This window comes from Chiloscyllium plagiosum, unplaced genomic scaffold (assembly GCF_037043375.1).
Source record: "Chiloscyllium plagiosum isolate Xiang-an unplaced genomic scaffold, Cpla_swu_hap1 HiC_scaffold_22, whole genome shotgun sequence".
NCBI lineage: Eukaryota > Metazoa > Chordata > Chondrichthyes > Orectolobiformes > Hemiscylliidae > Chiloscyllium > Chiloscyllium plagiosum.
Window position 1 is genome coordinate 45,988,142 of NW_028270160.1, and position 14,472 is coordinate 46,002,613.

Here is a 14,472-nt window from a genome sequence, read left to right on the forward strand (position 1 = left end):
GAATGAGCAAAGCCCTCTGAGAAACACCTGGATACATGTTTGGCATGTTATCCACCCAGACCAGTGAGAACTAATGTTCCTCCCACAGACATCAGTTATAAATGATGTGATAGCAAATAATTTCACAACTTGTTAGAATTTCCACAGTGACTTATGTCCACTGCCAGCGAACAGATAAACCAAAATCAAAGACACACAGGTTGAAAGCTGGAACAGTAAATTAAAGCTGCACTGATGTTGACTTACACAATATTTCGTTTGTTTTTTTTTTGAGTTGATCTAATTTGCTCTTATTGTTTGCATTGTGGTTGATTTAACTCTTTGCAGGAACAAATGTTTTATAAACATTTTCCTAATTTGGTATCAACCTGAGTACATGCTACATTCTTACTGAGATATTAAAGAGTGGAACTAATCAATTATTGAGCCTCAAAAACTTTCAAATCTAAAACAAAAACATAAATTAGGTTTCTAACCATCTCTGCTGTAAAAATACAGTTCTAGCTATTGCAAGTGTGTTATAAGATGAACCACATAACAACTATTACCTGGTAACTATTTCAGATCAGTTGAGTTTTGCTGTGTTGAGATTAAACAGAAGAAATCTGATCAAAGTCCATTCAAAAGGCAGCCCCAGTAATGTGCTACTTATTGTTGCCATGCTTTAAAAATGAATAATCCTCCTGTTTGTTGGTTGTGGTTCACTGTGTTAATACATCTTTCACAACTTACTGTATTTCCCACCACCTTTGACAGAACATTCTCTGCCAGCTCATGATTACATCAAAAAAAAGGCCAGCCTGGAAGCCCTCTTGTGGTCAAAATGATAAACCTATCAGATCCGAAAATACCAAATAACCTTTTGAAAAACCTTCCTTGGACATTGTTACAGAGGCGATGAGGAGGTCCTTCAAGGTCCTAAGCTGTTTCCCCAACAAGTTCACATAGAAGATAGCGCTTAAAGCCAGGGGCTGGATCAGAATTCATGGGCCCAGGTGGTGTTCCTCTGTCCCACCCCAAACCCCAGCACAGCAGGTACCTTGGAGCCCTGTGCAGCTGGTTAATGTGCCCTGATCTACCTCTCTGTCCTGGATCCCACTTAAAGCACTTCAATATTAACCCTTTCAGACTCTGAGTTCAGAGCAGGGTACGGACAGTATTGTAATGGCTGTTGGGGAGACCATGTTGAAGGACTCCATCTGGAGTCAACAACATTGTTGGCATCTCTCAGCTTGCTGTCTGTTGCAAAGGGAGAGGCCCCTGAGCATCTGTATATCAAGAGAGTTACATACATTTCATTGTCTCTTGGCAGAGGGAAACATGGGATTTGGAGATTAGCAACATTTTGGGATATTATTCAATGGTTCCAACTAATATGATGAAGACAAAGGACTGGTCTCCATTACTAGGTTTACATTTAGCCTTAATCTCACTGATTTAGCTCAACGAAATCCACATGGTGGCATCAAAACAAAAATCACTTGTTTTATTTGCTCATATATCACTGCAGATCATAGAACCAATAGAAGATTTTTCAAATCATTTCAAAAGACATTTGGAGATAGGGAATGTTAATAAAACGAGAAATCAATAGCTACCAAGGATATATAAAAACAACAAATCAAATATGAATAGTGTGCAAAATCTGGCAATAAAATTAAGTAGAAAGGAAATGAATCAAATTACTCCTAAGGCTGGTTACAAATCTCTAAGATTGACGTGCTAGATTTCCCATTACGATGAGGATGAAATAATGCATAGACAAAGATGCTAAAAGTAGAATATTTATAAAGCCAACTGATGCAACAGCATTTCATGATTTGAAATAATTTAAGTACCATCTTCTCTGTACCTATGTACCTGAGCGATGGTTTTATGCAGGGTCCATGACAGTCACCATTAATAGTAAAATCAAAGCCTTGAGGCAGCAGCCCTGATCCTATTACTAAAAATAAAACAATGAACTGTGGATGCTCAAGATCTGAAACAAAAACAGAAAGTGCTGGAGAAACTCAGCAGGTCTGTGGGAAGAAAGCAGACGTAATGTTTTGAGTGTGGTGACTCTTCATCAGAACTGATAGCGGTGAGGAAAACGTGACATTTCTGTTGAAGATCAAGTTGGTGGCGGGGAAGAGAAAGAGAAGAAGTGAGTGACAGGTGAAGATGGAGCCGTAGCAGAGAGAAAAATGAAAGGAGTAGGTACACACGGGGAATATTGATGGTAGATCAGGATAAAGCAGAAGCTGAATAAGTGATGATGAGAGCTGGGAATAGGAGAGAGGGAGCAGACTGTGCTGAAAGCAGCCCATGCAATGTGATAATAGGCCTGAGAGTAAATGACAATGGGTGACTGCTGGAAGATCCCATATCATGACAGGAGTGGGGCAGGGTAAAAACATTGAGGAATGGAATCAGGCTCTAAGGTTATTTAACTTATATGAGTCCTAGAGGCTGCAGGGTCACCAAGTGGAAAATGAGATGTTGTTCTTTGAGCTTATGCTTAGGTTCACTGGAACACTGCAGCAGGCCTGTGACAGAAACATTGGCCAGGGAGCTCAGTGGTGTGCTTAAGTGCCAAGCAACTGGAAGCTCAGGGCGATTTTTACAGACAGAATGTAGGTTCTCTGCAAAGTGGTCAGCATTTCATTTCCCCGGTGTAGAGGCGACCACATTGTAAGCAGAGAGTACAGCAGACTGGATTGAGTGAAGTGCAAGTAAATCGCTGCTTCACTGTGAAGTTGTACTGGGACCTCGGACAGTGAGGAAGGAGGAGGTGTTACACCTTCTATGATTGCATGGTGAGGTGCTGTGGGGTTGTGGGGAGGGGTTGGGAGTGGGGGAGGAGTGGACCAGGGCGTCCTGGAGGGAATGATCCCTGGGGAATGCTAACAAAGGAAAGAATGAACATCTGTATCTGGGGTTGTGACATCCCACTAAAGGTACTTATACCTGCTAGAGATTTTTATACCTTTTATACAAAAGCCCAACAGCAACTATTAGCCCTTTGAACACCCTTAAATAGGAACAATAGCAAGAGCAAAAAGACAGGTCCATGTCTTCGATAGATTAACTAAAGATCTGTATATGTAGCTAGAAAATGTAATATGAAAAATGCTAGAAAATGTACAGCATTTTATATCACATAATCTGTTTGAAATATTAAAGTGGTGACATTTTGTTTGTGGTTTTATTAACTCTGAAAGAAGTTTTGACTATAAATACAAGTTCAGTAGGAGTTAAGTAATTATCTATGTTTTAACGAGAATCTCCAAGTAAATGTGTAAGAGTAGGGGAAAGGATAATAATCTTTAATCAATATGATCAGTGGATTACTCCCCAGTTGTCAACATAATTTGTGATTATTTCAGGCTTTACTTCCTCCTTGGGCGTCAATATGAAAGCAACAGTCTAAGAGCTGACCCATTCAACACTAGCCAATAAAAAATACATTGGGGTGGAGCTGATAACATTTATGAGTCCCTGAAGGGACGGCCTTTGATAAATGTTCTGTGTCGGTAGCTATCAGTTGAAAATGTTTAGATTCCGATGAAGGATGTGTTGAACAAGCAGCTCTTCTGAACTTAATTCAGGCCCAACCCGAAGAACTTTGACAACTTTGTTTCAGGTACAACCCTGCGCATTGTACTGGTTAGCAGGTCAAAGATGGAACCTAACTTCTATACACCACTCCGAGGCTACGGGGAGAACAAAACCTTTTTCGCCTATTTTTCTGAATTCAGGTCTTCTAACCATATTCTTATACCTACCATCGAGACAGTTGCCCTAGTGTTGGTTTTTCTGATCTCCTTGCTGACCAATGCCTGCATGATGGTGCTCATTGTAAGGGGCAAGAGACTCATCAATTTCCAGTGTCTGGTGCTGAATCTCTTCCTGGCAGACATTGCGTTTGTGGCTGTCATTCCAATCATCATTGTCGTTCGCTGGACTGGATCGTGGACTCTTGGAGCTTATACGTGTCGCGCCCTTTTGTATGTCATGGCCACAAGTGGTGAGGTGGCCATCATCACTGTAGCTGCCATTAGCATTGAGCGATCAATCTCCATTCTCAATCTGCGATTGAAAGCTCCGCTGCATTGCAAGTTGGTGACGGCAGTTATACTAACGATTTGGCTGTTTTCGGCCATCACATCTCTGCCCCTCTGCATATATTTTCATGTGATGACCATTCAGTTTAAAGACCAGGTAAGACCAGTCTAATGGATCCGACAAATACAAAGAAGAATTTAATAGTGGATTTCTGTCATATTCATTCCCATTTAGTTTTCAGCATGTTTCTGGATCAACCCTGGAACATTTACCTTTGTTGCATGAGGGTTGTGCCTGGGTAGCAAATGGATTAATTAGCCCTTTGATCAGACAGGTCACTTTGAAAAGCTTTTATTTCCTAAAGCAAAAGTTGAATGTTGATAACGCCTCTGTGTAATGATCAGGGTTGATTTTCGACACTAAATACTCCAAATGCATAAATAGTTTAACTCCCAAATCCCAAATAGCTGAAAGAACTCACAACCTCATTCCCCCCACCCCAGAACTCACACCTTCACTCCCCCAACCCCAGAACCCACAGCCTCACTCACCCCACCCCAGAACCCAAAGCCTCACTCCTTCCCTCCCCAGAACTCACACCCTCATTCCCCCCACCCCAGAACTCACACCCTCACTCGCCCCGCCCCAGAACTCACTCCCTCACTCCCCGCACCCCAGAACTCACACCCTCACTCCCCCCGCCCCAGAACTCACACCCTCACTCCCCCCGCCCCAGAACTCACACCCTCACTCCCTCCCACCCCAGAACTCACACCCTCACTCCCCCATCCCAGAACTCACACCCTCACTCCCCCCACCCCAGAACTCACACCCTCACTCGCCCCGCCCCAGAACTCACACCCTCACTCCCCCCGCCCCAGAACTCACACCCTCACTCCCTCCCACCCCAGAACTCACACCCTCACTCCCACCACCCCAGAACTCACACCCTCAATCCCCCCACCCCAGAACTCACACCCTCACTCCCCCCCACCCCAAAACTCACACCCTCCCTCCCCCCACCCCAGCATTCACACCCTCACTCGCCCCAGCCCAAAACTCACACCCTCACTCCCTCCCGCCCCAGAACTCACACCCTTACTCCCCTATCCCAGAACTTGCACCCTCACTACCTCCCGCCACAGAACTCACACCCTCACGTCCCCGCTCCAGAAACCGCACCCTCACTCCCCCCACCCCAGAACTCACACCCTCACTTCCGCCACCCCAGAACTCACACCCTCCCTCCCCCCACCCCAGAACTCACACCCTCACTCGCCCCAGCCCAGAACCCACAGCCTCACTCCTTCCCTCCCCAGAACTCACACCCTCACTCCCCCGCCCTAGAACTCGCACCCTCACTCCCTCCCGCCCCAGAACTCGCACCCTCACTCCCCCACCCCAGAACGCACACCCTCACTCCCCCCGCCCCGACCTCACAGCCTCAGATCCCCGCCCCAGAACCCACAGCCTCAGTCCCCCATGCCCCAGAACTCACACCCTCACTCCCCCTGCCCCAGATCTCACACCCTCACTCACTCCCCACCCAAGAACTCACACGCTCACTCCCCCGCCCCAGAACTCACACCCTCACTCCCTTCCGCCCCAGAACTCGCACCCTCACTCCCCCATCCCAGAACTCACACCCTCACACCCTACTGCCCCAGAACTCGCACCCTCACTCCCCCATCCCAGAACTCACACCCTCACTCCCTACTGCCCCAGAACTCACATCCTCACTCCCCCGCCTCAAAACTCACACCCTCACTCCCCCACCCCAGAACTCACACCCTCACTCCCCCATCCCAGAACTCGCACCCTCACTCCCTACTGCCCCAGAACTCACACCCTCACTCCCCCGCCTCAGAACTCACACCCTCACTCCCCCACCCCAGAACGCACACCCTCACTCCCCCATCTGAGAACTCGCATCCTCACTCCCTACCGCCCCAGAACTCACACCCTCACTCCCCTCATCCCAGAACTCGCACCCTCACTCCCTACTGCCCCAGAACGCACACCCTCACTCCCCCTGCCCTGACCTCACAGCCTCAGTCCCCCTGCCCCAGATCTCACACCCTCTCTCACTCCCCACCCCAGAACTCACACCCTCACTCCCCCTGCCCCAGATCTCACACCCTCACTCACTCCCTACCCAAGAACTCACACGCTCACTCCCCCACCCCAGAACTCACACCCTCACTCCCTTCCGCCCCAGAACTCGCACCCTCACTCCCCCATCCCAGAACTCACACCCTCACTCCCTACTGCCCCAGAACTCACATCCTCACTCCCCCGCCTCAAAACTCACACCCTCACTCCCCCACCCCAGAACTCACACCCTCACTCCCCCATCCCAGAACTCGCACCCTCACTCCCTACTGCCCCAGAACTCACACCCTCACTCCCCCATCTCAGAACTTGCACCCTCACTCCCCCACCCCAGAACTCACACCCTCACTCCCCCATCCCAGAACTCGCACCCTCACTCCCTACTGCCCCAGAACTCACACCCTCACTCCCCCGCCTCAGAACTCACACCCTCACTCCCCCACCCCAGAACGCACACCCTCACTCCCCCATCTGAGAACTCGCATCCTCACTCCCTACCGCCCCAGAACTCACACCCTCACTCCCCTCATCCCAGAACTCGCACCCTCACTCCCTACTGCCCCAGAACGCACACCCTCACTCCCCCTGCCCTGACCTCACAGCCTCAGTCCCCCTGCCCCAGATCTCACACCCTCTCTCACTCCCCACCCCAGAACTCACAGCCTCACTCCCCCGCCCCGACCTCACACCCTCACTCCCCCCGCCCCCAACTCACAGCCTCACCCTCCTCCCCTGCCAGAACTGGCCCCACCCCATCCCCAATCCTGACACCACCCACCCTATCTCCAGGACTCGACAGCAGCACAGCTGCTTTGTGATATGTGTCTTTTAATGAGACAGTAATGCAACAATGAGCAATTATATCGACCTCATCGTCGCTTCGGAACAGGAGTAGGCCATTCAGCCCCTCAAGCCTGTTCCATCATTCAATGAGGTCATGGCCGATCAATAGCCTCACTCCATGTACCTGCCTTTGGCCCATATCCCTGAAGATTCTTCACAGAGTAGTAAAGCTTTGTGCATTGGTTTGATATGTAAAAAATTGCATTGATTTAGACCCTGTAACATGACTTTGTTCACAAGCCATTGAAAAGGATTGAAACTTGGAAGTGGTGACACAGGGAGGTAATCATTGATGAGTTGACAGAGTTTTCAATGTTGGCAGGAGAACTGCAGCGACTGTAAAACCATGTTTCCCAACTTTAAGATGGAGCATAGCAAGATGGCTTGACTTTCTTTATATGTTTAATGTTAAAAAATTGAAAGGACTGTTGGCCCTTCAGGAATACTAAAAGGTCACAGGTGTTTGGAGGTCAATGGGCTGAGCTTTCAGCCTATGTTTAAATACACACTGACCTCTGCTCTGCCAAATTACAGACATTTGGTTCATTTGATTATATATAACTTATTGCTCGCACTGCTGTTACCAAGTTACAAAACAGTACACACAACCCACTGGGGTTATCAATAACAGGGGTTTGATGCACTTCAGCCTACCTCAGCAGCTAGCAAAGTAACTGCCCTGTGGTTATGGAGTCATACAATCATACAGTACAAAAGTAAACCCTTTGGTCCAACTCATCCGTGCTGATCAAGTTTCCCAAACCAAACTGGTCCCATCTGCATGTGTTTGGCTCATATTCCTTTAAACTTTCCCTCTTCATGTACCTTCCCAAATATCTTCTAAATCTTGGAACTGTTCCTATGTCTATCACTTCCACTGTCAGTTCATTCCACACACAAACCACCCCCGGTGTGAAAACATTGCCCCTCTTTTAAATCTTTCTCCTTTCAACTTAAAAATATGCCGCCAAGGTTTGAACTCCCCAACCCTGGGGAAAAGACTTTCGCTATTCACCTTATCCATGCTCCTCAAGGTCACCACCCAACCTCCTATGCTCCAGTGAAAGAAGTCCCACCCTGTCCAGCCTCTCCTTATAATGCAAACCCTCCAGTTTCCACAACATCCTTGTAAATCGATTCTGAATCCTCTCCAATTTAATAACATCCTTCCTGTAGCAAGGTGGCCAGAACTGTACACAGTACTCCGAAAGTGGCCTCACTAATGTCAAGTAAATCTCAACATGACATCTCAGTTCCATTACTCAATGGCCTGAGCAATGAAGACAAGTCTACCAAATGCTCCCCCTCCCACTCTGCCGAGGACATGCAGGTCCTGGGCCTCCTCCACCGCCACTCCCTCACCACCTGACGCCTGGAGGAAGAACGCCTCAACTTCCACCTCGGAACACTTCAACTCCAGGGCATCAATGTGGACTTCACCAGTTTCCTCATTTCCCCTCCCTCCACCTTATCCCAGTTCCAACCTTGCAGCTCAGCATCATACTCATGACCTGTCCCACCTGTCAATCCTCCTTCCTACCTATCCGCCTATCCGCTCCACCCTCACCTTCATCCCCCTCCATTTACTCTGAGCTACCTTCTCCCCAGCAGCACCCCCCCCCCCCCCCCCCCCCCCCATTTGTCTCTCCACTCTGGAGGCTCCGTGCCTCATTCCTGATGAAGCAGGCTTTTGCCCAAAACATCGATTTTCCTGCTCCTCAGATGCTGTCTGACCTGCTGTGCTTTTCCAGCATCACTTTACTCTAGATCTTAATCACCCTGTCTACCTGTGATGCAATCTTCAAAGAACTATGTATCTGAGCCCATTGGCCTCTCTCTTTGACAACACTACTAGGGCCCTACCATTAACTGTATAAGTCCTACCCTTGTTTATTTTATCAAAATGCAATACCTTACATTTATCCAAACTTAACTCCATTTGCCACTCCTCAGCACATTGGCCCAATGGATCATGATTCCTTTGTAATCTTAGATAACATTCTTCACTGTTGACCATACCATCGATTTTGGTGTTGTCTGCAAACTTATTAACCATGCCTCCTAAATTCACATCCAAATCATTTATATAAATGACAAACAACAGTGGTTTCATTTTGATGGAACAATTCTTGAATTTATGTGCTTTATACAGAATAGCTATATAATTAAAGATTTTGTATCCGATGTTTTAGTATCCTAAAGATTCACACTTAAATGCCTTAACCTTCAGATTGCTTTGAAGGATAAAAATGGGTCAAATAATCATTATCATATTAACTATTTTTTACTGCTGCAAACCTTTCATAGTTTAAGTGTGAAGAGATAAAAAGATCAGTCCATTCATTGGACAAATGAGCAAAACTAAAAGCCTGCAAAACAAAACAAAGCAAGAAGTTATTGTATTTCCAAATGTTGCCATTCACAATTGGTAAGTATCATAAAAGGTAGTGATTAGGCTGTTGAAAGTTTTCTTCACCATTTTGAAGTGGCCATATTGTGTCCCATTGTCTGAGGTTTCTCATCTCATTGATAAGGACTGTAGTGGTGACATGGAGAGTTATTCATTGCAGCTTGCTAATAAGTTCACTCTGTACTCAGTTAGTAAATCTAATTAAGATACTGCTTATTGAAAACATCTTTCAGACGCATTGCTCCGCTGGTGAGTTTCAGGCAAGAATTGCAAATTCAGCCATGAAGGGGGAGAAATAGTCAGGCAAAAATTGAGAAAAAGGTTTATGTAGAGTGAGGGGGAATTAATAAGGAACAGAAAAAGCTATTTACTTTTAAGTAAATGCATTGTAGAAGATAAGACAAAAATATACTTTACAATATAAGAAATAATATAATTTGTGAAGGAACAGCTAAATGTGATTGGCTTCTTAAGTATATTTTATAAAATATTAGGTAAATAGTGCTTCAGATGGGCAGTGTCCCACCTCTGAACTGGAAGCTATGAGTTGAAGTCCCATTTGACGGTCAAAAAGTCATAAACTGGCCAAAAAAGCTGAGTGACAGCTGGTGAATCCTTCCAATACATATCAATGTCAGGTGGTAAGAACAGGAGAGATGCCTCGTTGGCAATGTGATGGAAAGCATCTTGGAGCCTCAACCATAGGCTACAACATGTGTGTGTAGGTGTGTGCTGCCACAGCGATTTAAGGTCCTTGTAGGGTTGAGTGGTTCATTAGGCTGGACGAGTGCAGATTAAATTGGTGCCAACATCACTGGGGTCAGACCCTGTTCTGCTGGGGTGGATTTGGGACTTGGCTTACCCATGTTGGAGGCCCTGGGTCAGACTTGCCTTCAAGTGGAGAACTCAAGGAATGTTGCATATGTCTAATGGTAATATTTTATATTTCATAAGTTACGCAGTGTTTCAATAGATTGACTTCATTACAACAAGAGTCAGTCTTGTATCCTTCTCCATCTTAAAGTTCATCATTCTGATAGTGGAATCAACCCATATTTCAAGCAATGCATTTTTTGATGTTCAAACAGGAATATCAGATTTGCACCCTGGTGTGGCCCAATACAATGCATGAAATCAGCTGGGATGTGACCTATGGCCTGTTGATCTTCATCATTCCAGGTTTAATCATTGTCATCAGCTACACAAAGATATTAAAGGTACCTGCTATGTATTTAACTGTCCTAATGTCATCTTTTAGATAATTGTTAGACATCTGAGATTTCTGTCGTAACACTGGTTCATTTTAATGACTGTCGGTTCTAATGTTGAATTTTTTTCATGAGCGTGGAAGAAATATAATTACACCAGACCTTAGAATTCAGTGGTGTAGTAGTAACATTACACGAGGTTATAAAGTCATTGCGGTAATTCCTAGTTTTCCATCAGGCCCAAACAATTGCTGAGCTTTCTGCACCCCGCTCCCCACAAAAAAAGGTTTGTATTTCCATCGCTACTGCAACAAATTGGCCAAAGGGGGATAAATGGTAAAACATCAAAATTAATGGCTCTTTACTTCAATCTGCATTATTTGGAATAAAATAAATAAATAAATTAATGAATGACCCAACTAGAAGGTAATGGGTATGATCTGATAGATATTACGGAAAAAATGGTGTTAAAGAAGTCCAATACAGGAACTAAATATTCTAGAGTATGTGACTTTTGGAAAGAACAGGGTGGTGGAGTAGTACAAAATGAAATAATTACAAATAACAAGGAATGATCTAGGATTAATGATGGAGAATCCATACTAATGGAGGAATGAAATAGCAAGGAGAAAGTGCTAGTGAGAGCAGTCTACAGGCCCTCTAACTGGAGCTGTTCTGTAGGACAGAAAATAAATCAAGACACAAGAGAACATGTAAAAAGAGAAGTACATCAAACATTTGTGACTTTAAACTTCATGTGGTTTGGGAAAATCAAATTGGCAAAGGTAGACATGAAGAAGAATTAATCGAGTGTATTCGAGACAGTTTCTTGAAACAATATGTTGTAACTCCAACAAAGAAACAGGTTCTTTTAGCTCTGGCAATATGTAATGAGGCTGGGTTAATAAATGACCTTAGAATAAAAATCCTCTGAAGAGTAACAACCATAACATGGAAGAATGTAGCATTCCAAAGGGAATTACAGAGGGAAGAGGGCAGAGTTGGCTGGAGTGGACAGGGAAAGAGGTTTAGCAGAAAAGACAGGTGTGGAACAATGGCAGACATTTAAGAAAATTATTCATGAGTCGCCAAAAACATATCCCAGTGAGGAAAAGGAAGGGGATAAACCAACCACGTTTAATCAAGGAAGTTAAGGATAACATGAAATTGAAAGAAAACATACAATGTACCAATATTAAAGATAAATCAGAGGATTGGGCAAGTTTTAAAATTCAATACAAGGTAATCAAAACATTAACAAAGAAGGAGGAAAAAAAACTGAGGGCAAACTAGCAATTAATATAAAGATGGACAGTCAGAGTTTTTTTTAAACATATTAACAAAAGAGAGGATAAAAGGAACATAGTCCCCTGAGATAATTAAACGGGGGATAGAATAATAGGGAACCAGGAAATGGCAAAGGAATTAAATAGACACTTTGACTTCACCTGACGAAGGAGCCGCACTCCAAAATCTTGTGATTTCAAATGAACCTGTTGGACTATAATCTGGTGTCATGTAATTTCTGATCTGGCCCACCGCAGTCCAAGACCAGCACCTCCACATCATAATTAATGGAAGACGGAGATTTGGGATAAAGGGGCCATTTTCAGGATGACAACCTATAGTTGAACAGGGATCAGTGCTGGGGCCACAATTATTTACAAAATATACTCATGACTTGGATGACGAAAGTGAATGTATTGTTGCCAAGTTTGTGGATGACATAAAAATACATAGGAAGGCAAGTACTATGGATGACACCAATAGCCTGCAGAGGGACGTAGACAGGTTAAGTGAGTGAGCAAGAATTGGCACTTGATATACAATGTGACATAAGGTGAGATTATGCAATTTGGCATGAAGATTTGAACAGTTGAATGTTGTTACAATGGAGGAACTGCAGAAAATGACAGCTCAAAGTGCTTTGGGGGTTCTTGTGCATTAATCTCAAAATGCTAGCTTCCAAGTTTGGCATGTAGTAGGGAAAGCAAATAGACTGTTGGCCCTTATTTCAAAGGAAATGGAGTATGAAAATGGGGAGTTCTAAACGAATACAAGGCTTTATGCAGACCACAGCTGGAATATTGCGAAGTTTTGGTCCCCTGAGTAAGGATTTGGTGGCAGTAGAGAAGGTTCACTAAGTTGATCCCAGGTATGGAGAGTATGTCATGAATAGAGGCTGATTAAATGGGCTTGTACTCATTGGGGTATAGAAGAATGAGAGAGGGCCTTATTGAATTGTATTTGGTTCTTAATTGGGATAGATGTGGAGAAGTTGTTTCCCCCTGCAGGAGAGAGTCTACGTCCAGAGGGCATAACCTCAGAGTCAGGGGTTGCTTATTGATTGCCCAGAGATGAGGAGACTTTTTTTAATGTCAGAGGCTAGTCAATCTGTGTAATTCTTTACTGCAGGGGGCTGGAGACGCTTGTTTGTTAAGTAGACTAAAGGCAGAGATGGATAGATTTTTAATCAGGAAGGGAATCAAGGGTTACAGGGATAAGGCAGGAAAGTAGAGTTGAGGATTATCACATCAATCATGATTTCATTGAATGGCAGAGCAGGCATGATGGGCTGAATGGACTACTGCATTGTTGCACAGAGGCCTGGTTAGGCCTGACCTTGATACTCTTGCTATAGAGTGAGGGGAAGTAAGAGGAGGAGGTTGCCAGACATTACACAACATGAAGGCCTGACCATGTCTATGTACAGTACCGGCTCCTTTACAATGACTTCAGTCAGCATAAGCAAATTGAAGTTCAGTCAGTTTATTCCACGGTGGTAAATTCTTACTGGGATATAAATGAGGCCTCGTGAAAGTGGTGATATTGCATTCTGCACTTTGGTTTCTCCGATACCAAGAGCACTCACTGTGCTTTCGAGAAAACTGGATGTAATTTCCAAACTGAAAATAAGGTGGGACTGTTCAATATTACCTTATTTGCAAGATTGCACACTGTAATCTTAGTGTAACTGTGATAATGTTATAAGTGATGGTAACACCATATGAATGAGAAGATAAGGATGGTGTTTGTAACTACCTGTTGGGTGTAAGACCTCATGCTAAACCTTTGACCGTGTAATTATATAATCTCTTCTACACCCAGATTACCAAAGCCACCAGGAAAAGGTTACAAGCCAGCAGGCTGTGCTCAGTTTACCAACAACAAATCCGAGTTTCCAGGCAGGATTATTGGCTCTTCCGGACACTTCTGCTCCTCATGATTTCCTTCTTTATCATGTGGACACCTGTTTCTCTTGTCATCTTCTTGATTCTAGCACAGAACTTTAAGAAGGACCTGTTGTTAACCTCCACCTTGTTTTTCTGGATCTGCACATTTACACTCACCAACTCGGCTGTGAATCCTATCTTATACGGTGCCACTCAGTTCAAAGGTGAGTGGCGACAAATGCTTTGTTTCTGCCATTTGAAAAACAGTGGCACAGCAGCACAAGAGTGTACAGTTCCAAAAGTCAGAACTCAAGTGTCACAGGCAGCACCATCTGTCATTTGCAATTAACTGACCAAAGAAAATATATAAAAGGAACTTTACGGATTAGAATACACGAATGGATCAAGGAGGACTCAGTTGGGAGAATTAGCATTATAAAAGTCACACAGACCCCGACGATACAAAACTTTATGATTTGGTGCTTTACATTACTCGTTACCCTTGCTAAATCTGACATTAAAGAAAAAAATCAGAAAATGCTGGAGAAACTCAACATGTCTGACAGCATCTGTGGAGACAGAAACAAATGTAACGTTTTCAAGATCAAAGACTTCTTCAGAATGTTAACTCAGAATGAAACGTTAACTCTGTTTCTCTCTCCACAAATGCTGCCAGACC

At 44.5% G+C, this 14,472-nt stretch overlaps 1 protein-coding gene across 1 annotated transcript; it reads left to right on the forward strand.

Moving 5' to 3' along the window:
- Nucleotides 1–3,610: 3,610 nt before the first annotated feature.
- LOC122561088 (free fatty acid receptor 4-like) lies at nt 3,611–14,310 on the forward strand. Its single transcript, XM_043712467.2, has 3 exons — nt 3,611–4,203; nt 10,501–10,629; nt 13,729–14,310. The coding sequence occupies exons 1-3, from the start codon at nt 3,664–3,666 to the stop codon at nt 14,140–14,142; spliced, it is 1,083 nt and encodes a 360-aa protein (XP_043568402.2). The 5' UTR covers nt 3,611–3,663; the 3' UTR covers nt 14,143–14,310.
- The last annotated feature ends 162 nt before the right edge of the window (nt 14,311–14,472 follow it).

Coding starts and splice junctions, on each gene's coding strand:
- LOC122561088 (XM_043712467.2), top strand. CDS start 3,664: ATGGAACCTAACTTCTATACACCACTCCGAGGCTACGGGGAGAACAAA. Junction 4,204..10,500: donor CCATTCAGTTTAAAGACCAG/GTAAGACCAGTC, acceptor ATGTTCAAACAG/GAATATCAGATTTGCACCCT. Junction 10,630..13,728: donor GCTACACAAAGATATTAAAG/GTACCTGCTATG, acceptor TTCTACACCCAG/ATTACCAAAGCCACCAGGAA.